This window comes from Bos indicus, chromosome 29, assembly GCF_029378745.1.
Source record: "Bos indicus isolate NIAB-ARS_2022 breed Sahiwal x Tharparkar chromosome 29, NIAB-ARS_B.indTharparkar_mat_pri_1.0, whole genome shotgun sequence".
In the NCBI taxonomy this organism is placed as follows: Eukaryota; Metazoa; Chordata; class Mammalia; order Artiodactyla; family Bovidae; genus Bos; species Bos indicus.
The window spans coordinates 50,126,921-50,150,486 of NC_091788.1; the positions used below are offsets into that span (position 1 = coordinate 50,126,921).

A 23,566-nucleotide genomic window follows, 5' to 3' on the forward strand; every position below is an offset into this window, starting at 1 on the left:
GTGCGGGTCCAGCCCCTCCTGGCCCACCCCCCACCCCCAGCAGCACCTTCCTGGTGTCTCTGTGCTGCGCCTTAGACCTGGGAGGCACCCCACAGGGCCAGCCCCGAGCCCTGCTCAGGGACGCTCAGCAGGTGGCCTTGCGCTTGGGTCTGGAGGATGAGAGCAGGGGTCTGAGAGCGGGCCTCGGAGGCTGAGGGAAAAGCAGAGATGGGGGGGGACGGGAGAGCTGAGTGGCCAGGCTGGGGCAGGGGGGTGGAGGTTGTGCCTGGGGGGCGGTGCCCTTGTCCCCTGGGGAGAGTCAGGTGAGCCCACAGCGGCACAGGTGGTGTCAGGCCAGCATTTGGGAAGGAGGCCCAGCTGGGCTGCGAGGAAGGGGCAGACGTGGTGGGGAGCTGGCGGGTGGAAGGCGGAAGGACTACAAGGCAAAGGGGCAGGCGTCCAGAGGCCCCCGGAGGGGGGACGCGGGAACCCGGGAGGGGTCAGCCTGGGGGTCGCCAAGGCAGGCCTGGGGGCCTCCGGGATCTCAGAGAGACAGGGCAGTGGGGAGGGAGGCAGATGGGGTGCCCCGGCCTACCCGGGGATAAGCAGCCCCTACGGCGGCCGGAGGAACCGGACAGCGATAAGCTGGGGGTGCCAAGCTCCTGGTGACCGCAGGCAGAGCCCCTCCTGCCACCCTCCCTCCGGCCCCGCCCGCCCCACGGGCACCTCCAGGGCCTGCTGTCCACAGCTGAGGCCCAGCTGGCAACACCAGCCGCCACTGGGGGCCTCGGGGTGCCCCCTCTGCTGGGGTGCAGGGTGCCAGCTCTTCCTGACTCTCCCCACGGCTGTGCCCCCAGCACTGGGGGGCAAGACCTGGAGCAGGACTCAGGGGCGGGGGGCCGCGGGGGGTCCAGGCAAGATTGAGTGCAGAGGCTAAGCTGTGGGCCCAGGGATACCGAGGGTTCCGAGCAGGGGACGGGAGGTGGGCAGCCTGTTGCCGCCCTTGGGGTGACCGCGGAGGCCTCAGGGGTGCGGAAGGTGGGCTGTTGCCCCCCCGGGGGTGGGGAGGGCCCAGGCCGCCTCAGGAGGGGCAGCTGCCGGCCCCTGGGGAGGAGCTGTAACTCTGCCTCTCTGACCCTCCTCCCAAGCCAGACCCCAGGCCCAGTCTCCAGCTCCCCAGCTGTGAAAAGGGATGTTGACCCCACTTGGCAAGGTGAGAACTGAGGACAGCCCTGGCCAGGCGGGCCCAGCTCCCGCTCCTCACGGCTGGCACTATGGCAGACCCTGTCCCCAAGAAGGAGGCTGAAGTGCCCTCATGGGTCCGGGCTTCCCACCACCCCCCCACCCACAGCATGTCCTCTTGGCCCCGTGGGCAGGTCACATCTGGGAAGCCTCCCTGGAGGAGGAGGCATCAGCTTGCAAACTAGCTTCCCCGCAGCCACAGAGAGAATGGCACCACAGAGGTGCAGACTGTGGGTGCGGGAGGGGCTGCCACGTCTCCAGGGCACCCAGCCTGCACCCCCGGTGTGTGGGGGGCACAGCTGCAACCTATGGGAGCCCAAAGCTCACGGGAGAGAGGCCAGCCCTGCAGGGCTTCCACAGCACCCGAGGGCGGCCTAGGGACAGAGGCAGAGCGACCTGCCCTCCCCAGGACCTTGGCTGCCCCGCCTGAGGGAGTGGAGGGCCCTCTGCCCTGGGGACGAGGCCAGAGCAGTGTGTGGACTGGCCCCTTCCCCGCCAGCACCCCCAGCCCAGACGCCCCCCAGCACTGGCCCCTGTGGATGGGCCCCTTCCCCGCCAGCACCCCCAGTCCAGACGCCCCCCAGCACTGGCCCCCTCCCCCCACAGCGCCCCCGGTCCAGAGCCCACCCCAGCACTGGCCCCTCCCCTTGGGCACCGCTGCCTCTCAGAGCCCAGGTGGAGCCTCCCTGCCTGTCACCCTCCATCCTCCCGCAGGGGGCGGCACACGGTGGCCTTTCGCTTGGGGGACCCGTGGCTGCCTGCCCACCCGGAGCCCCCAAAGCCTCGGACCCCCTTCTGCATGACTTTCCAGCCAGCCCCTCGGGCAAACTAGGGAGGAGTCACCCCTGCCTTAGCCTTCCAGCCCCAGGGCCCCCCCAAGCCCAGTCCCCACCCCACGCCTCCTCTAGGCCGTTACCCCACTGGCACCTGGGCCCCCTCTGCCGTCTCCAGGCAGGACGGCTCCACTGCCGAGGTCTCAGCAGACTCAGTGCCCACTTACAGCTGAAGATAGGGCAGGCGTGAGGCTGCAGGGCCTGTGGTCTCCCTGGGAAGGTGGGAGAGGGGACCACAGCTGCCCGGCACCGCCCCGGCCTCTCGCCCCGGCCGGGACCCCCAGACAACACCCCAGCATTTGCTACCTGCTCCATCACCTCCCTCCAGCCAGCGCAGCCCGCTCTCCCGGCCTGCCGGGGTCTCCCTCCCCCCTTCTATTTAGCCAGCACTCTGTTTAGTCAGGTGCTGGGGACCCAGCGATGGGTGAGATGCCCTCGCTGCCCTTAGAGGACGCAGGAAAGCCCATGTTGGCCCCACAGCGTGGCTCCAGGGCCTCAGAAGAGGACCCCTGTTCTGAGCTTCATTTAGGGGGGCATCCTCTCGGATGAAGGACCCCGTGCCTGCACCCAGCCTGGAGGGACAAGGGGCCATGGTGGGAGGAGGCCCTTGGGAGGGGGCGGGTTAGCAAGTAGACAGTGGTGCCCGGGAGACACGACGGAGGTCTCGGCCAAGGGGCCTTCAGATGGGCGGGTGTGGGCCTCAGAGCTGGGACCCCCATGGCCCTGCCTCTGCCCGTCCATCCTCCCCAGAGCCCAGGGGGAGGCCCACCCCTCCCGGGGGACGCACAGTCCTGGTGCCTCCTAGGGGCTGCTCCCTGGTCCTCGCCCCTCCAGGAGAGCGCTGTGGGAGGGGCCTCTATCCCCGTGGATGGGGCTCCCTGCTCCTGCCCCAGCCCCCCATCTGGAGCTGCTTGCCATTCCCGGGGGGTGGCTGCCTGGCTGCTGCCCACTGCCTGCGAGGCAGCAGTGCCAGAGGTGTAAGACCCCTGGCCCCGGACTCTGGACAAGACCCCGGCCCCCTCTTAACAGCCACTGCCCACTGTCCTGCTGCCTGAGGCTCCTGCTGTACTCTTCACCCCAGACCCGGGACCCACGCGGCTCCTGGGGGTCCGGGCTCTGATGCTGGCAGGTGGGGGCACCGCAGGTCAGGCCTACCCACCACATCGCCGTCCCTAGAGCTGTCCAGGCAGGCCAGGCAGACTCCCACCAGCCACCCGGACACCCGAATGGTGAGGGTGTCCTGTCCTGATGGGAATCGGGCACCCCAGGTGCTCAGGCTCCCGTCGAAGGGTGTCTGTGACCTTCCCTGTGGGGGCTTCACCCACCCCTACAGCTTGGCCACACGTGACCCTGGAAGACCCTGCCAAGAGTGGGAAGTGGGCACTCGGGCCCTGAGCCTCCAGATGCCAGGCTTCCCCTCTGACCCCCAGGCCGGGCTCCCCGGCGCCCAGCCCGTCACCTCCCCTGGCTGCACGCCCTACCTCTCGTGATGCGCTCCGTGCCCAGCCTCCGTGCCACGGTGCTCCCACGCCTCTGCCCCTGTCGGCTCTCACCAGCCTGCCCGTCTGGGCTGGGGGTGCGCGGCAGGGCTGAGGCTGCTCCTTCCTCTGCCCCGCGCCCCGCACGCCTGGGTCCCTCCTTTCTCCTCCGAGTCACTGACCACAGCGCTGCAGGGGCCTGGCCCGGGGCCGAGGCAGCCCAGGAGACCTCCCCGGGCGCCCCCGCCCCACCCTTCAGTGAGTCGCCCTGCCCACCCCCACGCCTACACACCGCCTCGCCCGGGCCGACTTCCCGGGGGACGGGCCTGGGGGGCCGCCCGCCCGCCCAGCACCCCCACCGAGCAGCAGCTCCAGCTGCAGCCCCGGGACCGGCCCGGTCTCCTCCTGGTGCTGGACAGCCCTCCAGGAGAGCCGGACGCTCCCAAGCCAGCTGGGACTGCCTGGCACAGACCTCGGAGCGCTCACGAGGCCAGGCTTTGGCACGCTCCGGGACACGCGACCGGTGGCTGGCACCGGCTGGAGCCTCTGCCACCCCTCCCGTCTCCTGCTTGGTGCCACGGGTCCACCTCCCACTCCCCAACGCCCCCACACACGACTCTGCCCACAGTCGATGCTAAAGGGGCTCATGTGCTCAGCAGAGTCCAGGGGTCTGCCTGTTGTTTAAACTCGGCTGCCCCCCTGGGGGGCAGGCACAGCCTGGCACGGGCCGCCTGTCTGTCTGCTTCCGGCTTGGCCCTCCCGCAGGGCCCTGGGGCCCCAAGCATGTGGAGCAGCGGGACCCTCGCTGTCTCTGCCACCAGAGCCTCTGCCCGGCCCCCAGCCCCTCCTCCAAAGGACACCTTGTCCCTGACCCCTCGGGGTGGGTCATTCAAGGGGTGGGGGGCTTTGCCACCGAACTGGCCCTAATGCTCGCTTTGCCCTGCCACCCCAGATTCGCGTCCTCTGACCCTGCAGACCCCATGGCCTGTGCCCCAGGGCAGGGACAAGACCCCACCTCCCTGAGCCTCAGACTCTCTGTCCACGTAGATGGGGGCCTGGAGCCAGCCTCCACCAGCCTGCAGGCCCTGCCCTGGCCCTCTGCCCACCAAGGGCTCCACCGGGATCTGGGGGCTATGCCGGGATGGCCCCATTAGAGGGGCAAAGTGACCCCTCCAGGGGCAAGGAAACCGAGGCGCAGACTCACTGGGGGTCCCCCATCCCGGGAGACACAGCCGGGGTCCCAACTCCACAGTCCCCATTCAGCACCCAGGCAGTCTCGCTCAAGGGCGGGAGGGGCCCCCGACCCCCACCCTCCGCACGGTGGGCTTTTCTCTGTGTGCTCCCCCACTCCCATCCTGCTCTCGCCGGCCTGCCCCGCCCGCCTTCCCGGCTGGCCAGGGCTGCCCCCACCTCCTGCACTCGCACACACACTGCCTGGCCCAGGGGTCCTGGGACCCCTCGAGCACCCCGTCTCCCGCCCCAAGCGGCCCCTCCTTTGCGGCCTCCCCGTCCTCTTGCTCACGGCCCTGTGCCCCCTGACCCCTCCTGTTCCCACTCACTCTCTGTCTTCACGGAGGTCCCGCTGCCCCCACCCTGCCTGGTCCATCTCTCCGCTCCTATCTGCTCCCCTCATCCAACAGGACAGGAGCCCTGGGACCGCAGGGCACACAGCGCCTGGCTGCAGCTTCCCCTCCATGGCCTCAGAACTGCCCCGTGTGTCGTGGGCAGCGGCCAGCCCTCACAGCCCCATGCCCTCGCCTTCCTGGGCGGACCAGAGTCTGTCCCCCTCAGCGGCTGCACGTGGCCAGGGCCCCAACACCCCACCGGTCCACAGGCCGCCTGGGGTTCTTGTCCTGAACCGTCACCTACAGGGGGTCAGCCCCCCCCCCACCAACCTGCACTGAGCTGCTCCAAGCCCCAGGAGATGCCCCCAGGGTCCACATCCCATCTGGCCATCTCTGATACCCAGGAGCCATGAGGCGCTCTCCTGAGGCTCCCGGGGAGACGGGGTGCCAGCCCCAGGTGCCCGGCACGCTGGCCGCGCTCACTGGCTGCTCTGACCCCAGCTGGTCTGCAGGTCAGGGCTGGAGCCTGGCCTCAGCCTCGGCACTCTGGGCTCTGGCCCTGACTGCCTGCCCAGGGGCTGGGCTGCTCCATCCCCGTACCCCCTCCTGCTGGCTCACCAGGCTCCTGGGACAGGACTCGCTCTGAACGCCAGACCACCTGCAGCCGGAACAGCACCACCCCCCGGGCACCCAGCCCTGCCAGGGCAGGGGCCGCCCACCCCCAGACGCGGGGCCCTGAGTGGGCTTGAGGCAGCCCCGCCCCGCGCACGCTGTGGTTTGCAGGCCTGGCTTTTCCCAGTGCCCTCGGGCCAGCTCGGCAGGCAGTGGCCACATTCCCTGCCCTCTGGCCGCCCCTCAGGGCCTCCTGGGCCAGGCTTCCTCAGGCGGGAGAGCCGGGCGTGGGAATGACCGGCGCGTCCGAGACGGATGTGCGCTGAGCGCGGCGGACAGCCCGCCCCACAGGTCTCCCTGGGCAGACTGGGAGCCACCCGGCCCTGTATCAGCTCAGCCTCGCCTTACAAGGCCAGGCCCTGGATGGCTGCATGGCCCACAGGATGCCCTGAGTCCAAGAGTCCTCTGGAAGTGCATGGGCCCAGGGACCCTGGCTGTCCCTGACGGTCTACCGCATGGGCCAGGCCTGAGATGGGCCTGAGGCGGGCACTGAGACCCCCAGGGGCTGTTGGAGGGTTGGGGGTAACTCCCTGCCACCTGGGAAGGGGCAGAGCTTGGCATGGGCACACAGCAGGGAAAGGGGGTGAGCCCCGGGGTCCCGGCCCCCCAGCCTGAAGCCTCCTGCTGGCTCTCTACACAGCCTCGCGGCCGCAGCCAGGACAAGCCAGGCTTCGCTGAGGATCCGGGTGGATTCAGCTGCCCGGCACCCTGGCCGCAGCTGGCCCAGCACACCCTCCCAGCGCTCGTGACAGCGACGTCCGGGGCCCTCTGCGGCCCCGCCCCTTGCTCCCAGGCGTCCTGGGGGAGGGCCCAGGGTGACCCGCCTGGCGAGGCGGGTGGCTGCCCACTCGTGGGGGCACCTGTGGTGTCGCAACCTCTGTGAGTCTGGTTCTGTCGCCCTCCAAAGGCGAGGGCCTGCCAGCCAGAAGCCTCTTAGGTTCGGAGTTGGGAGTGGCATTCACACGGGCGTGCAGGTATCAGGGCCCACGTGCACTGGGTCAGGGCCTAGAGGGCATGCAGGCCTGTGCCATCGGCCGGGTGGACAGACTATCTCCGCCACCGTTCACAAGGGACCTCCCCGCCCCCCACGGCAGGCGTCCCCAGGGGGTTCAGAGGCAGACTGCCCTCTGTCCCCGCCCCGGCCGGTCACCCACAGGCCCGCCTTCGCCGTCTAGGTCTGTGGGGCTCACACCCAGGCCTGCCTGTGCACTCGGCCCCGTTGCACCGTCCAAGCTCCAGCAGCACCTCCAGCGTGCCCCGGCATGCCCGGGGCAGCGACCTGGCACTGGGTTTGGGGATGAAGCCAAAGAAACACCTGGATGACAGGTGTGCATACAGGCAGGCCCTGCCACGCCCCACCGGGCTGGACAATGTCCCTCCTGGCCTGTTTCCCCACTTGTTACAGGCTTGTTACTGCTGGACCTCCAGGACCGACAGGCACCCCTTCACCCCCGGGCCGCAAGCTGGGCACAGGAGGACAGTGGCGACTCCTCCCAGCTGCCCAGGAGTCCTCCCCGAGACGTGCCTGAGGGGCCCCTGGTGAGTGGCACCAGGGAGGCCAGCAGAGCCAGTAACGGGCAGGTGTGAAGCCAGGGGCGGACCCTCGAGGGTCTGCCTGCTCGGCGAGCTCCGCGGGCACGCAAGCACTCTGCGTGGCCCCAACTCTGGCCTTGTGGCCCTCAGGCCCGGCCGGGCGGGATGGGGAGAGAGCCATGCCTGTGTCTGCAGAGACCCCGTGAGCCGGAGCGGGACGGGCCAGGGTTCCCGGCTCCGCTCAGAGGCTGCGGAGCCCACCCGCACACCTCGCCCCTGCCCCATCCCAAGTCAGGGCCACAGTGGACCTGGGGTGCTGAGGAACACCCATGTTCCCAGGAGCGAGCAGTTTGCCCAGGGAGAACAGGCTGTCAGGAGGCAGGGAGCAGGCCAGCAGCCCTGTGGAAGCAGGAGGCCCTCCCTGCTCGGGAGAAGCAGAGGCGGGCTAGGTGGAGAAAGCCGCGTTTCCCCGGCCTCGGTGCCTGGAAGGGTGGAGGAGGAGAAGGGCATTGTGGGCGGCTCACAGGGACGTGAGGCGAGGCCCCAGCGCTGCGGGGGCTCTGAGCCCACCCATGGCCCTTCGCTTCTGCTTGCTCTCCAGGACTCTGTGAGGCAGGCGCCACGATGCCCCTACTGTGCAGAGCAGGAGACTGAGGCTCAGAGAGGGCAGGGCGCTGGCCCCAAGTCCACGGACGCCGACCCGGCTTCCGCCTGTGGAGCCCGGACTCCAAGCGTGCACGCGGCCTGCGGTGCCTGCCCCCGGGGCAGGTGCGCCAGGGGCCGGCCAGGGCGGGGGATGTGGGGCCAAGTCCAGCCTCACCCTCTACAAAGTAAGGGGTGACCTGATGGTCCCCGGGGCCAGCAGGACCAGAGAAGGTGGGGGATGCCTCACTGGGGCCGTGCTTGTCACCGGAGGGGGTGCGGGGCTGGTGGCAGGACACAGCGGCGGAGGAGACGGTGGGCAGGCGGGCGGGTGCCCACACACACGGGTCGGAGCCGCAGGCGCCCGGGGAGGCACCCGCGGGCACCCTGCCCTGCCCTCCACGCCCCGGCCTGGGCGGAGGGACCTACCTCAGGAGGCTCTCCCGGCCCTGTTTCCTAGAACTTCTCCTCAGGAGCGCAGAGCTGCTCATGATGCTTGTGGGTGCCCGGCTGCCCGGCAACCTGGCCTGACCCCCGCCCTGGGGCCAGAGGCTGCGGCTGCTTCTTCAGAGGCTGCTTCCCGCTGCCCTGGCTCCTCCTGCCCTGGGACCCTCTGCCCTCCTCTCTCTACCCACCCGACGCCCTTCTTGCTCTGTCTCTCCCTCTGTCTGGCCAGCTGGCCTCCGGCTCTGACACCCCCTCCCTGCTCCTCTCTCTGTCTGCAGGTCTGTGACCCTCCATCCGTCTGTCCTGGCCTTTCTGGCCCCTGGGGGTCACCTGGGTGGGCTGCCCGCTGGCTGCCCCAGGCACCCCGAATGGCCCTGTCTGCACGGCCTCATGGGCTCCGGGGCTCCAGGCCTCTCTCCTGCACCAGGACACTCAGCAGCTGCTTCACGTTGGTCCCCCGCAGCCCCCTTCTCCACCCGCCTCGGCCTCGTCCACCTCCATCCCCTGGCTCCTTCTGAGACTAGTAAAAATGTCAGAGGGAAACCCTCGCCACGCGGCAGCCTGGGGCCTGAGCAAGACCTGGGAGGCCTGTGCTGGGCAGGCGGCCGCCCCCCGCCTCCTGGTGCCCCCTCCTGCCCTCGCCCCCCTGCCAGCCGCCCCCCGCCTCCTGGGGCCCCCTGCCCCTGTGCCCCGGCCCCCATCCTCGCCCACCTCTCGGGGCCTGGCCCTGGCCTTCTGCTCCCTGCCCTCGCCCCCCGCCCGGCCGTCCCAGGCCAGGCCCCGCCGCCTCCTGCTCGATGCCCTCCGGCCCCCTGGCCCCACAGCCTCCTCTCTCCCCACTGGTGTCTCTCAATCTCTGTCTCCCTCCCTCCTCCCCCTCCCTCCTCCCGTCCGTCCTCCCTACCCTCCTCCTGTCCCTCCCCGGTCTCCATGTTCCCTTTGCTTCTTCCCAGCCCTCTGCTCCTGTTATCACCTCGAGGGGCAGGCCAGGGCACCCCAGGAATGCCGTCGGCTCCCCGGTAGGGAGGCTGCTGCCCACCCCTGCCTCTGACAGACGGCCCCAGGCGGCTCAGGGCACCGAGGCTCCTGAGGCCACTGCAGGCTCGCCCGTCGGGGCGGGACAGCCGTCCTCCCCACCAGTGGCCAGTGGCACGAGGTCAGCGCGGTGGCCTGGCCGGCAGCCCCCCTTGCCCCCCGGGCTCTGGCCGAGGCCCCAGGAGCAGCAGCCCAGCCCACTGTTCCTCCGGTTGGGCTGAGGCGCCCCTGGTGACTCACTGCGGAGCGCAGCGGGCAACTGGCCTGACCGGGGAGGGCCCAACCCAGCTCGCCCTCTGGGAGTCACCGAGGGCCAGCTCTGGGCTGGGCCGCCTCGTATCCAGCAGCTCCCTAGGCTCACCCACGCCCTCGACCACCCTGAGAAGCAGATGCCACCATAGACCCGTGCCCCAGGTGGGAAGACCAAGGCTCAGACTGGTACCTGAGGTCAGGGCCCAGCAGAGCCAGAACCAAGCCCACCGGGAGCCTGCCAGCCACCCCAGCGCCACTCCACGGCCTCTGCCTCCCTAACTTGTCTGATCTCTGGTTGCACCGGGCTGCTGGGGCTGGGAGCTCCTGCGGATGTGCGAGGGGACGAAGAGTAAGGTTGGGATCAGACCAAAGAGTGGGTGGACGTGGGGTGAATCCCTGTGTGTTGGAGGAAGCAGCAGCCTTCGGAGAGACTCCACGTGGGCCACGGGTCCTCGGTAACCCGGTGTGGTGCTGGCCGCTGGAGACTTTGCGGTGGGCCCTCGGGCTCAGACCGGCCCCCACGCATCAGGCTGCGTCCTGTGACCCACCGCCTCCCTTGCACAAGCCAGGAGGGGCTGGAGACTGTGCGGGGTGTGCTGTAGAGGCCGCTGTGCCCACTGTGCGTCCCAGCCCCCAGCCAGAGATGCAGAGACCCCCAGATGCTGGTGGGGCGAGGAGGAAGGGGGAGAGGGGGACGGCAGGGCTGGGCTGCGGGCTGAGCCAGATCACCCCGGGAAAGGAAGCTTGCGTTTTGTTCCCATCTCAACTGGCCATATCCTCCTTGCCCCCTGCTCTTAGTTCTGGAATCCCAGCCACAGCCAGCCAGGAATGAAATGTGCCAAAGCATATTTCGGTTCAAAAGAAGGAAAAATATTTCCACAGGGGAAAGGGCTGCCTTGGGGTGGTGGGAGTTTCCTGTCCCTGAAACTTAAATAGAATTGCACAATTACTTATTGGACTGATGGGTGGGAGGGATTAATAGCAAGAGCAGAACTTGAAATGCCGCGGCGAGGGCTCACAGTTTCACAACTGGGGCGCGTCCCAACAGGAACCACAGGGCAGAGCACCCGACGTCAGCTTCGCCGCTTCTCTCCATCCATCCATCCGTCCCCCTGTCCATGTGTCCTCCGTCCATCATCCTTCCATCCATCCATCCTCCACCATCTATCATCCATCCATCATCTACCTATTCATCTGTCCATCCATCTTCCGTTCAACATCAATCCATCCATACTCAATCCATCCATCACCTATCCATCCATGCCCCATAAGTCCATCCATCCATGTACTTAAAGGTCTTAATGTAAACATGTAAAACCCTTAAAAGAAGCATTTAGCTGGTATCCCTCCATTCTGAACAAAATAACTGCTGAGCATATGTCAATTACTATTATCCATGCGTTCACCAATTTGTATATCCGTTTGCCCTGGTACCCAGCTGGTGAACTATTTGCTATTCTGTTATACATCCTTCTCTCTCTCTAAACATTCTATTGCACTTACATTCATTTAATATCAGTATTTCGCTATCTTTCCCATTCGTATCTCCATTTATATATCTGCCTATCCATCCATCCGTATGCCCACCCACCCTCCCACCTAGCAAGTCCTCATCCACTCGTGCATGAGAACATATGTGTTTGTCCTCTCGTGTACGTATTTGGGCTTCCCTGGTGGCACAGTGGTAAAGATCCCACCTGCCAGTACAGGAGATGCAGGAGGTGTGCATTCAGTCCCTGGATCTGGACGATCCCCTGGAGTAGGAACTGTCAACCTACCCCAGCATTCTTGCCTGGAAAACTCCATGGGCAGAGGAGCCTGGTGGGCTACAGTCCATCAGGGTTGCAAAGAACTGGACACAACTGAGCGACTGAGTATGCACCCACACACACGCATATTTATCCATTATTTTCCCCATCAGTGTCCGACTCTGTGACCCCATGAATCGCAGCACGCCAGGCCTCCCTGTCCATCGTCAACTCCCGGAGTTTACCCAAACTCATGTCCATCGAGTCGGTGATGCCGTCCAGCCATCTCATGCTCTGTCATCCCCTTCTCCTGCCTTCAATCTTTCCCTGCATCGGGGTCTTCTAATGAGTCTGCTCTTTGCATCAGGTGGCCAAAGTACTGGAGTTTCAGCTTCAGCATCAGTCCTTCCAATGAACACCCAGGACTGATCTCCTTCAGAATGCAGTGGTTGGATCAAAAGCATCAATTCTTCGGCGCTCAGCTTTCTTCAAAGTTCAACTCTCACATCCATACATGACCACTGGAAAAACCATAGCCTTGACTATACGGACCTTTGTTGGCAAAGTAATATCTCTACTTTTCAATATGTTATCTAGGTTGGTCATAACTTTCCTTCCAAGGAGCAAGTGTCTTTTAATTTTGTGGCTGCAATCACCATCTGCAGTGATTTTGGAGCCCCCCAAAATTAAGTCTGCCACTGTTTCCACTGTTTCCCCATCTATTTCCCATGAAGTGATGGGACCAGATGCCATGAACTTCGTTTTCTGAATGCTGAGCTTTAAGCCAAACTTTTCACTCTCCTCTTTCACTTTCATCAAGAGGCTCTTTAGTTCCTCTTCACTTTCTGCCATAAGGGTGGTGTCATCTGCGTACCTGAGGTTATTGATATTTCTTCCAGCAATCCTGATTCCAGCCTGTGATTTGTCAACCCCAGCATTTTGCATGATATACTCTGCCTATCATGTATGGATATGAAAGTTGGACCATAAAGAAAGCTGAGTGCAGAAGAATTGATGCTTTTGAACTGTGGTGTTGGAGAAGACTCTTGAGAGTCCCTTGGACTATAAGGAGAGCCAACGAGTCAATCCTAAAGGACACCAGTCCTGAATATTTATTGAAAGGGCTGATGCTGAAGCTGAAACTCCAATACTTTGGCCACCTGATGCGAAGAGCCAACTCATTAGAAAAGACCCTGATGCTGGGAAAGATTGAAGGCAGGAGGAGAAGGGGACAACAGAGAATGAGATGGTTGGATGGCATCACTGACTCAATGGACATGAGTTTGAGTAAATTCCGGGAATTGGTGATGGACAGGGAAGCCTGGCATGCTGCAGTCGATGGGGTCGAAAAGAGTCGGACACGACTGAGTGACTGAACTGAATTGAATAAGTTAAATAAGTAGGGTGACGATAAACAGCCTTAACATACTTCTTTCCCAATTTTGAATCAATCAGCTGTTCCATGTAAGGTTCTAACTGTTGTTTCTTGACCTGCACACAGGTTTCTCAGGAGATAGATGAGGTGGTCTGGTGTTCCCATCTCTTTAAGGATTTTCCAGTTGGTTGTGATCTACACAGTTAAAGGCTTTTTTGTAGTCAATGAAGCAGAAGTAGATGTTCTTATGGAATTCCTTGCTTTCTCTATGATCCAACAGGTAGCAATTTGATTTCTGGTTCCTCTGCCATTTCTAAACCCAGCTTTTACATCTGGAAGTTCTCAGTACACGTAATGCTCAGCCCTAGCTTGAAAGGTTTTGAGCGTGACCTCACTGTCATGGAAATGAGTGCGGTTGTCCAGTAGTTCGAGCATTCTTTGGCATTGTCCTTCTTTGGGACTAGAATGAAAACTGACCTTTCCAGTCCTGTGGCCACTGCTGAGCTTTTCAAATTTGATGGCATATTGAGTGCAGCACTTTAACAACACCATCTTTTAGGATTTGAAACAGTTCAACTGGAATTCCATCACCTCCACTAGCTTCGTTCGTAGTGATGATTCCTAAGGCCCGCCTGACTTCACACTCCAGGATGTCTGACTCTAGGTAAGTGATCACACCATCGTGATTATCTGAGTCGTTAAGAACTTTTTTGTACAGTTTTTCTGTGCATCCTTGCCACCTCTTCTTAATATCTTCTGCTTCTGTCAGGGCCATACCGTTCTGTCCTTTATTGAGCCCATCTTTGCATGAAATGTTCCCTTGGTATCTCTAATTTTCTTGAGGAGATCTCCAGTCTTTCCCATTCTGTTGTTTTCCTCTATTTCTTTGTACTGATCACTGAAGAAGGCTTTCTTATCTCCTTGCTATTCTTTGGAACTCCGCATTCAGATGGGTATATCTTTCCTTTCCTCCTTTGCCTTTAGCTTCTCTTCTTTTCTCAGCTATTTGTAAGGCGTCCTCAGATTACCATTTGCCTTCTTGGATTTCTTTTTCTTTGGGATTTTGGTCACCACCTCCTGTACAATGTTATGAACCTCTGTCCATAGTTCTTTAGGCACTCGGTCTATCAGATCTAATCCCTTGAATCTATTTGTCACTTCCACTGTGTAATCATAAGGGATTTGGTTTAGGTCAATCCTGAATGACCTATTGGTCATAGCTGCATGGCTTACTTTCTTCAATTTAAGCCTGAATTTTGCAGTAAGGAGCTAATGATCTGAGCTTCAGTTAGCTTGAGGTCTTGTTTTGCTGACTGTAGAGAACGTCTCCATTTTTGGCTGCAAAGAATATGACCAATCTGATTTTGGTATCGACCATTTGGTGATATCCATGTGTAGAATTGTCTCTTGCGTTGTTGGAAAAGGGTGTTTGCTATGACCAGTGTATTCTTTTGACAAAATTCTGTTAGCCTCTGCCCTGCTTTATTTTGTACTTGAAGATCAAACCTGCCTGTTAGTCTGTGTATCTTTTGGCTTCCTACTTTTGCATTCCAATCCCCTGTAAAGAAAAGGACATCTTTTCTTGGTGTCAGTGCTAACTGGTCAACTTCAGCTTCTTCAGCATCAGTGGTTGGGGCATAGATGTGGTTAGGGCATAGTGTGATGTTGAATGGTTTGCCTTGGAAATGAACCAAGATCATTCTGTCATTTTTGAAATTGCACCCAAGTACTGCATTTCAGACTTTTTTGTTGACCATGAGGGCTACTCCATTTCTTCTAGAGATTCTTGCCCACAGTAGTAAACCTAACGGTCATTTGAATTAAATTTGCCACTCATAAAAATCTACCAGTTGTGTATATCCATCTGCATTTATCTGTCCAGTTATTTATCTATAACGTTACATTTATTTACCCATACACTAATGCCATTCCTACGTCTATCTGCAAACTCATCCACCCATCATCTATCTACCTATCCATTCATTCACACATCTATCCACACACTCATCCACCCACCATCTGCCCATCCATCCACCCATAATTTACCCATCCATTTAATCAACTTCCATCTTCCCACCTATTCATTCATCCATCCACCCACCCATGATCAATCCATCTTTACATCCAGCTATCCAGCGATCTACCTACCCACCAATCAATCCACACATCATCCATCCATCCAGACATCCCTCCGTTCATGCATTTATCAGTGTACTCATTCGCTCATCCATCCATCCATCCGTCCATCCATCCATCCATCCATCCATCCACCCACCCATCCAACTGTTCTCTCATCCATAAATCACTTATTCCTTCTCTCCGTCCCCTCATTCACCCATCGTCCACATGTCCATTCATCCCACCATCCTTCCTCTCGACATCCATCTATCCACCCACTCTTCATCCACTCATCCAACCACCATCCACCCAGCCAGCCAGCCCACCATTCTGCACCCGTTCATCCACCCACCCATTTACCCAACCCCCACTCATCCACTCAGCCGTTCATTCATCCATTAACCTATTCACTCATCCGTCCGTCCATCTGTCCTTCCATCCACCTATTCACTCATCATCTGCTTACCCATCATCCATTTATTCATCCACCCCTCATCCTTCCATCCACCCATTCACTCATCCATTCACTTATCCATCCATCCATCTACCCACCTACCCACCATTTATCTATCCACCCATCCATCCGCCCATCCATCCACACCTCTATCCTCTTACCCACCACCCATCCATCTACTCCTCACTCATCCATCCATCTCTCCGTCCACCTATTATCCATCTATTCATCCATCCACCAGCTAGTTGTTCCTGCTTCCTACCTTTCTTTTCATTTATACTTTTCTCTTGTTGAGTCTTTTTATCCTTTTTTCTTTCTTCTGTGACTAAGACGTGGTTCATAAACTTGTGGCTATAGAAGATAAAGGCGCATACCCTCTCCCCAGTAAGGTTAGTGCCACAACAGAACTTAAATAGGGACTGGGGAGGGAGGGATCTGTCCTCTTGTTTAGACATTCTCACACACACACACGCACACACACACACACGCATGCTTACAGAGCTGTATCTCAGTGAAAGGTGCGTCGGGGACTTCCCTGGTGGTCCAGTGGTTAAGATTCCGCCTTGCAGTGCGGGGGTCACGGGTCCAGGGACTAAGATCCCACATGCTGCAGAGTAACTAAGTCCACACTGCAGCTACTGAGCCCCAGGCCCCGGAGCCCATGTGCTGCCTGGGGAGTCCGTGCGCCAGAACGAAAGATTCACATGATCACTGAAGATCCTGCGTGCTGCCACTAAGCCCAGTAAAGCCAGATCAGTGAACTTTTTTTAAAAAAGATGTACCAGACAGTGAGAGTCCGTGAGGGAGGAGTGTGAAGGGGGGTCAGGGCTGGTGGTCTCAGTGGCAGTGGCCCCTGGGTGACTTCGGTGCAGCAGTGTTCCTGGGAGCTCATCTCTCATGTGTGCCTCAGTCCAGCAAGGCAGAGGGGCCCGCGTGCTGTGGTGGGAATCCCATGAGGCTGGGCTTTGGGGAGGGGCTGGGACCAGGAGGAAGGCCCGCGCTCTTTCCAGACCCCGCTAGAATCAACTGGCTGGATCCATCTGTCCCAAGTCCCACTTCTGTTTTAAAGAGGAGAGGGTGCATGGGCAGCCTTGGGACCCAGAAGGGAAGCCGTCTGCAGAGCAGGTCCTCTCCCGGAGGGGCACAGACCCCTTTGGAGTGAGGGGCTGTGTTTTCCCCCAGGGGACGGAAAGGAGCAGCGTCTGAGGCCCCACCTCCCAGGCACAGGGTCAGGCAGCGACCCTCCCAGTCTTCACTCACCCGGGGGACAGTGGGGAGGCTGAGGCTGCACCCCCCGAACTCCCTGCCAGCTCTGCCTGCTGACCACTGTGTCCTCCTGCCCCCGGCTCTGGCCCTGCTCCAGGCTCCTGCGGGGCGAGGCGCACCCAGCTCCCAGGTTCCCAGACAGCCGCTCCCCACCAGCCAGGGGACCAGACAGTGCTCCCTCCTCCACCCACCCGCTCCCACCTTCCTGGCTCAGAGGCGGGGAGCTGACAGACGGGCCTGACCCCAGGAAAGGGCCAGGGCTTTCCTCTCCCATCACCCCCCACCCCTTATCTGCCTGTGTCTGGCACTGCAGGGCCGTGCTGGCCGGTGAGGAGGCCTGATTTTCCCCATCCCCTTATCTCCTGTAAACTCCACACCCTCACAGGCCGGCCCAGCCCCCTCCCTCCAGGCTCGCGTGTGTGAGGGGAGGTGTGAGGGGCTTCCCTTTGGCTGAGCTTTCCCAGGGCCTGCACCCCGCCTGTGCCTTCCCTGCTGGATCTCCACTCATCATGGCATCGAGTCTGACTCAGGCTTGGGGAGGTTTGGGAACTGCCCTCACTGGTGGCCTTGTGGCCCAGGCCCCCTCCCCACCCACTTCTCCAAGAAGGCCTTGAGCAGCCAGTGGAAAGAGGACCCCGAGATGCACAGGGCTGGGGCTGGGCCTGGGGGAGAAGCTGTGGGCACCTCTCCAGGGGGCCCTGGAGAGGACCTGCTCTCCCTGCCGGTGCTGAACCCCATCTCTGCTTTGGGGATGGACCCCAGGGTGTCTTCTGAATTGTGCTGTATTTGGGGTGGCTCTCCACGTCCCAGAAAACTCAGGAGGCACCAGTGTGCGGGATTTCTGAGGGCCTCTGAGGGCATCCCAGCCAGCTCTGGGTCCCCCTGACTCCTCACTGGATCTCAGGGGACCTGGACCCCGGCAGGAAAGCAGATGCTCAGAGCTGGTGCCCAGATGCCCTCCAGCAGTGGGTGCAGCCCTCAAGCCTCAGCTCTGCCTGTGGAAAGGGGGCCCTGGCACTGGCCTGCCTGGCTGGGCAGTGAGCATCTTGGTTTCCAGTGCTCAACGAGGCCGGTGCAGGGTGTGAGTGAAGACTGTGCCCTTGAGGAAACTGAGACCTCGGGGTGGGGTGCAGTCACCCCAGAAAGTCCCAGGCCAGGTGCAGCAGTTGGTGCCATCTGCCCTGGGGTTTGGGGCCCACCCAGCCCCTGCCCTGGGTCAGAACCCAGGAAGGCAAAGGCAACGCTCAGGGCTGGCCCGGGGGGCTTCTTGCCGCTGCCCAGGGGGGCTGGCCCTCGCTCTGGGCCCTCCGAGAAGTGCTGCGGCAGAGGTGGGCCAGGGGGCTTCTTGCCACTGCCCAGGGGGCTGGCCCTCGCTCTGGGCCCTGCGAGGGGTGCTGCTGCAGAGGCGGGCTGGGGTGGGGGGCGTGGGGGGAGGCCAGCTCTGCTTTGACCCACGGTACCCCTCTGGCAGGGGCCGCCAATCCTGGCCCCAAGACCCCCCTGGTTCTGCCCTTGCGGCTCCAGGATTGTTCTCTGAGGAGGCAGATGGGGACCAGGAAGGGGGTGGGGAGGCAGGGAAGGGTTTCCGGCTTCCCAAGTCTGCAGGGTGGGCCCTGCAGTGACTTCCCCAAGTGTGTGAGAAGGTCCTCTCCCTCCCCCGCACCGAGGAGGGGATGTGAAGGGTCCAGATGGAGGCGGGAGGAGGCGCAGAAGGAAGGCATCCATCATCTGCGCTGAGCTCAGCCTTCCCACTCCCCTGGGAAATTTCCGGGCGCCCGAGACCCCTGACCTGGGGGAGGAGGAGATGAGGCCCACCTGGGGGTCCTGAGGCCTGACCCAGCTCTGACTGCCGCCCCCGGATCTGGGCCGGAGGCCGGGAGAGGAGCCCCAGTGTGTGGCCCCCATCCCTCCGCCCCATCAGCCCGCACAGTTGAGGGGGGCCGTCCGCCTTCCTGAGCGGGCTTTGGCGCCACTCGCTGCTCCAGGCCGTGTACCCAACTGTATCAGGTGGTGCTGGGCCTGCCGGGAGGGCAAGTGGGTGACGGGGACAGTCGTGGGATGCCTGGGGGTCCCCACCCAGGGCCTCTCCGGTGCCACGGGCCCCTCCCACCCTGGCTCCCTTGGCCGGACGGACATGTCCGAGGCCTCCGGGCCAGCTCGACCCTTCCTCCACTGCACGCTGCCTCATGGGGACCAGCGGCCTTTGTCCTGCAGATCCTGCAGTGCAGAGGGCAGGCTCGACAGGGCCTGTAGAGACAGATGGCCCAGAGAGGGGGCCTGCAGGTTGTCCCCCCGCCACCCGCCTGCCCCCTGAGCTGGGCACACGGAGCAGTGAGGGGGCAGCGTCACCTGGGTGGGGGTCACACCCTATCTGGAGGGGGACAGTGGCCTGGGGGTCAGGGACACACCCGCTCACCCTATCCCAGCCCTGGCCGAGGAGGGGACAGACCCAAGCTCTACGTGGGCCCCCACTGTGGGCAGTGGCAGATGCAAAGGGAACCTGGGGTAGGGGCCACCCGGGGAGGGGAGCTCAGAGGAAACTTTGGAAGCCTGGAGAGGGAGTGAGGCTGCCAGGGAGGTTGAGGAGGGTCCTGTTCAAAGGACCCTGTTCAAAAAATCCCTGCAATGATTCCGGCACCTTCCAGAATGCGGAAGGGCTGGGAAGGCCAGGCTGTGGGGCAGTGAGGGCCGTGCAACCGGGGCAGCAGTGGCCACGCCAGGGTATGGATCATGCTGCTCCGTGGCACACGGTTCCACCGGTGGAAGGACATGGTCCCATGGCTTGTGGACAAAGAGCGTGGCCAGGGAAGGGGCAGGGGTCTGCAGGCCACCCTGTGTCCCAGCCAATAGGGGAGGCGCAGGGCTGCAGCTGGGGGATGCAGGGGAGGTGGGGAGGGGCCCGGGATGCTGCCTGCGGGTGGCGGCAGGCACAGGGAGGACCAGCGTGCTCCGGCCTGGCCTCGGGGAGGGCTCCCAGGTGTCTGGGGTGGTTTGAGGCAGCCGGTCTCGTGCTAGAGCAGTCTGAGGGGACGGCTTGCCCTGGACCCACCGACCTGATGGCTCTGCTGTGGGCGGCCAGTGGGGGCTGGGAGACAGACCTTGGCCATCTCTGAGCTCTGCTCTCTGTCCCAGCAGACCCTGGCCCTCCGGGGGGCTCCCGGGAGGGGCTTCCCAGCTGCAGGTCCCCTGCCTAGGCGTCGGGGACTTCTCTGTCACCACAGACAGAAAAATCCCCGCTTCCCTTCGTCACCTTGTGAAGCGAGAACCGCCCCTCCCACCCCCCCGCCCTGGGTCTCAGTTTCATTCTGAAAGGTCAGGACGTGCACCGTGCCAGGGGGTGGATGTTGGGGGCGCCCAGCTCCTGGGCAGGGGGTGTCTCTGGACTGGTCCTCCCTCCAAGCGCCCGGCAGACCCCGAGCCCCAGGGACAGGCCCCGGCAAGCCGCCCAGCCCGGGGCTAGTGGCCATTGCCTCCGTTGCCCCCTCTCCTCCGCGTGTGCGACAGCTGAGGAGAGGGGTCAAGGATGGGGCCAAGAAGTGGGCAGGCCCCTGCCAGGCCGCACAAGTCGTGCCCTTCTATGGGCATGCGGCGGCCGGAGGCGCATGGGAGCCCGGGCTGGGTGGCATTGACGTGAAGAGCCGTTCCCGAGCGAGGACACAGCTGTTCCTATCACCTGCTCCATGCGGCGTGCTGGCCCCGCAGGAGGACGGGCTGCCCCCTTGGGGCGCCAAGCCTGGGTCATGCCTCTCTCCCCTCCTCTATGGCAAGCGGCGGGTCCTGCTCGGCATCCCCCGGCTACCCTGACAGCCCAGGGCGGGCAGGTGCGCCCTGACCCCCCCAGACCCCAGCTGCCCCTGCCCCCCAGGACTCAGCCCCACGCCCCCACCCAGGGCTCCCCTGGAACTCGGCCGGGAGGAGACGCCCTCGCACCGCCTCCACCTGCCTGTGCGTGTGCCTCACCATCAGCTCCAGCATCCCTTCCTCCTCAATAAATGCATCATCGTGGAACCGGGTACCACTGCCTCCAGCCTCCCATGGGAGAGCTGGGGGCAGCACCCACTCTGCAAGGAAGCCCTGCGGCCGCGGGGAGCCCAGCCTATGGTGGCTTGGCCAGCGGGGGTCCTAGTGGGCCGGCTGGCTCTCCCTTCGCCCACCCCCCGCAGTGGCTCTGGAGCAAGTCGGGGTGGCTGGTCAGGTCCACTTCAGTCCTGTGGCTTTGAGCGTCTCACCCCTTCCCTCTGCTCCTTCCTTTCTGCCATCCTCCCGCTGGGCCCGTGGTCTCTCTCCACACGGCTGCCCAGGCCTCAACCATTTGTCCGCCCACAAGCCCTGGCCACTCCTGTGTGCAGCCCCTGCACCCTAGGACAGTCAGACCCCCACAGCCAGGGACCCTGCCTACCCCCATCTCAGGTGGGGGTGCTCCACAGAGCCCAAAGGCCTCCTGCAGATGCCTGGGTTGCCAGCGTCCCTTCCCATCTCCGGCTGTGCCCACGCGCAGCCCACCCAAAGCCCCGCCTGCCGGACACTCAGACACGGCAGTGCTCTCTGCCTCCTCACCCCCAGCGGAGCAGGGCGGCCTGGGAGAGGGCCTGGTCAGACTCCCAGCACAGGCTTCGAGGCTCCCGAGGCTGAGCACCCCCGCTTGGCCAGGCCTCCTGGACAGGACCCACCCCACCTCCTGCCCTCACAGTCTCCGCCCTGCCTGCCCTAGGCCCGGGCTCTTCCCTGGGCGTCCAGCCTGCCTGGAGCCCGGTTCGCATCCCGCTGGCGGGTGGGTGAACCCCCCTTTCCCAGCGAGGCCCAGCTGCAGCATTAGACGGAAGAGGCATTTAGCTGCCCGGGCGGGGTGGGGACAGGGACCCAGGAAGACGCCCTGCAGCCTGTGAGCCGCATCCGGACCCGCGGTGCCACAGACCTCGGGTTAAGCGCAGCCCCACAACATGCAGATGCAAAGGCTTGTGCAGGCCTGGGCGTGTGTGTGGCCCGGCCGGGCCTTACCCTGTGTCTTCTTCCGCCAGCAGCTCCCGCCGCTCCTCGGAGCCGGGATGGCCGGGAGCCTCCGCCATCGGTCCTCACTGTGCGTGTGAGCTGCAGCTCTAGGCGCTTCCTGGGGCGGCCGCCCTGGAGCCCCCACCCCCAGCCAGGTTTCACTTCCCCCTTCCGGCTGCAGGTTGAGGTTTGGAGCGCATCGGGGCTGGGGTTGGGGTGTTGTTTTCTAATCTGTTGCTGCAAGAGGAGAAGAGAAAAAAAACACGAGTCACCAGGAAGCGTTAAGCAAGTTGCAGGGGCCTGGAGGGCCCGGAGGCGGAGGTGAGGCTCAGGTGCAGGGTGTGGGGGCTGGGACCCCGCACGGGAACCCCCCACCCGCCCGCAGTCCCAGCCTCGAAGTCCACCTCTGCACGGCTGCTGTTCCCAGGCAGAGGGCAGGGCCCGGTCCCGAAGCCTCCACGTGAAGCCTGCTGACCTCCCCGGGTGGCATCTCCTGGGTGCACGCCCAGAGCATGGTCCCCTTTCCCGAGCCTTGGGCCATCGGCTGGCTCACCCCTCGTTCCCTGCTCTCCAGACTTCTGGGGCCCAGCCTGAGCTGCCCTGCCTACAGGTGCCCCCTCTCCCACCCCCGTGTTTGCTCACAGTTTTCTTGACTTTCCTCAACTGTCGGGGCCTCTCTGCTGCCCCTGGACTCTGCCAGGCCCCGTGGCCGGGGGACTCGGGACTGGCCCGCACCACCAAGCTTTCACCAGACCCTGGGGCCCTCCGCAGCGCGTCCTCTCTGCTCATCCCCACACTCGAAGGCCCAGAAACAGCGGACCCCTCCTGTGGGGGGGGCTGCACTGTGTCCCCAAACCTGTAGGCTGGAGTCCCGCTGGCCAGCACCCTAGAACGGGACCTTATTTGGAAATAGGGTCATTGTAGATGCAGTCAGTTAAGATGAGGTCACTAGGTCATAATTCAGGATGACTGATGTCTGTACAGAAAGGGGAAACTTGGAGGCAGGCTCTGGCCTGTCGGGAGACGCCAACTGAAGATGAAAGCGAGGTGGGGGTGGTGCGTCTCAAACCGAAAAGCCCCAGGAAACCACCAGCCACTGGGGAGGGGCCAGGAGGAGCCCCTGTGACAACTGGGTCCCCACCTTCGGGCTCCAGGACAGGAGGTGTGGGAGCCGCTCCAGGAGCTCACACCCCTGCCTCCTGCTGTGTGTCCAGCAAAGAGGCCCCAACACTTGCTGAAGCCGGAGGGTGAGAGACACCCTGCTTCCACGCCTGGGAGGTGGGGGCCCATGGCAGCCGCACCCGAGGGTGCCCCAGGGCTCTGGGGCCCATGGGGGCAGCATCCCCTCGCTCACCAGGTTTCTCCTCCTTGGCTGCATCTCGCTCTGCCACCCTCTTCCCTCCTGAGGTCCAGCTCCTGCCCTGAGGTTCTGCCCGACCCCACGTTCAGCTGTCCCCCATGTCCCGGGGCCGGCCAGTTGCTGACCATGCCTCCAGCCTCCCTTGCTCCCTTCACCCCGTTTCTGCGTGCGTGTGCTAGAACCTCACAGTGCCAGGCAGAAATGCCCCGGGCCCGCCCACCTCACACCTCCACCCCCTCCTCCACTCTGCCAGGTCCAGCCCATGTGCGAGAGGCAGACGGCACCCCTGGTGACCCAGCGTCCGAGTCCGAGGGCCCCTATGCCCCACTTGGGGGCAGGTGAGGAGAGCTGGCCTTCCTCGGAAGAGCTCAGGGTCCACCCAGGAAGCAGACATGCCGTCGATCACACAGACTCCAGAGGGGCCTTCAGGAGGCAGAGGCCACGTTCAGCCCCTGCTCGCTTCCAGCCCAGCGCAGTCTCCAGCGACACAAAGAGGGACCGGGGGCAACAATGAGTCCTGCGGGAGGGTGGGGTGGGTACCAGGGAGGCCTCTAGCCCCTGAGGTGCTGAGCCGAGGT

General features: G+C 63.0%; 1 protein-coding gene across 5 annotated transcripts in view; it reads right to left on the reverse strand.

Annotated features, from left to right (window-relative positions):
• Positions 1-21,797, reverse strand: part of LSP1 (lymphocyte specific protein 1) — a 38,849-nt gene extending 17,052 nt beyond the window's left edge. For 3 of the 5 annotated variants that reach the window (XM_070782618.1, XM_070782617.1, XM_019954495.2), the window contains exon 1: positions 21,638-21,797. In XM_070782618.1, the coding sequence (XP_070638719.1) occupies positions 21,638-21,705 (68 nt within the window). In that variant the 5' untranslated portion in view covers positions 21,706-21,797. Of the gene's footprint in view, positions 1-3,213; positions 3,234-8,373; positions 8,494-21,637 lie in introns of those variants that run through there. The other 2 variants (XM_019954499.2, XM_019954502.2) reach the window with 2 other exon arrangements.
• Positions 21,798-23,566: the final 1,769 nt, after the last annotated feature.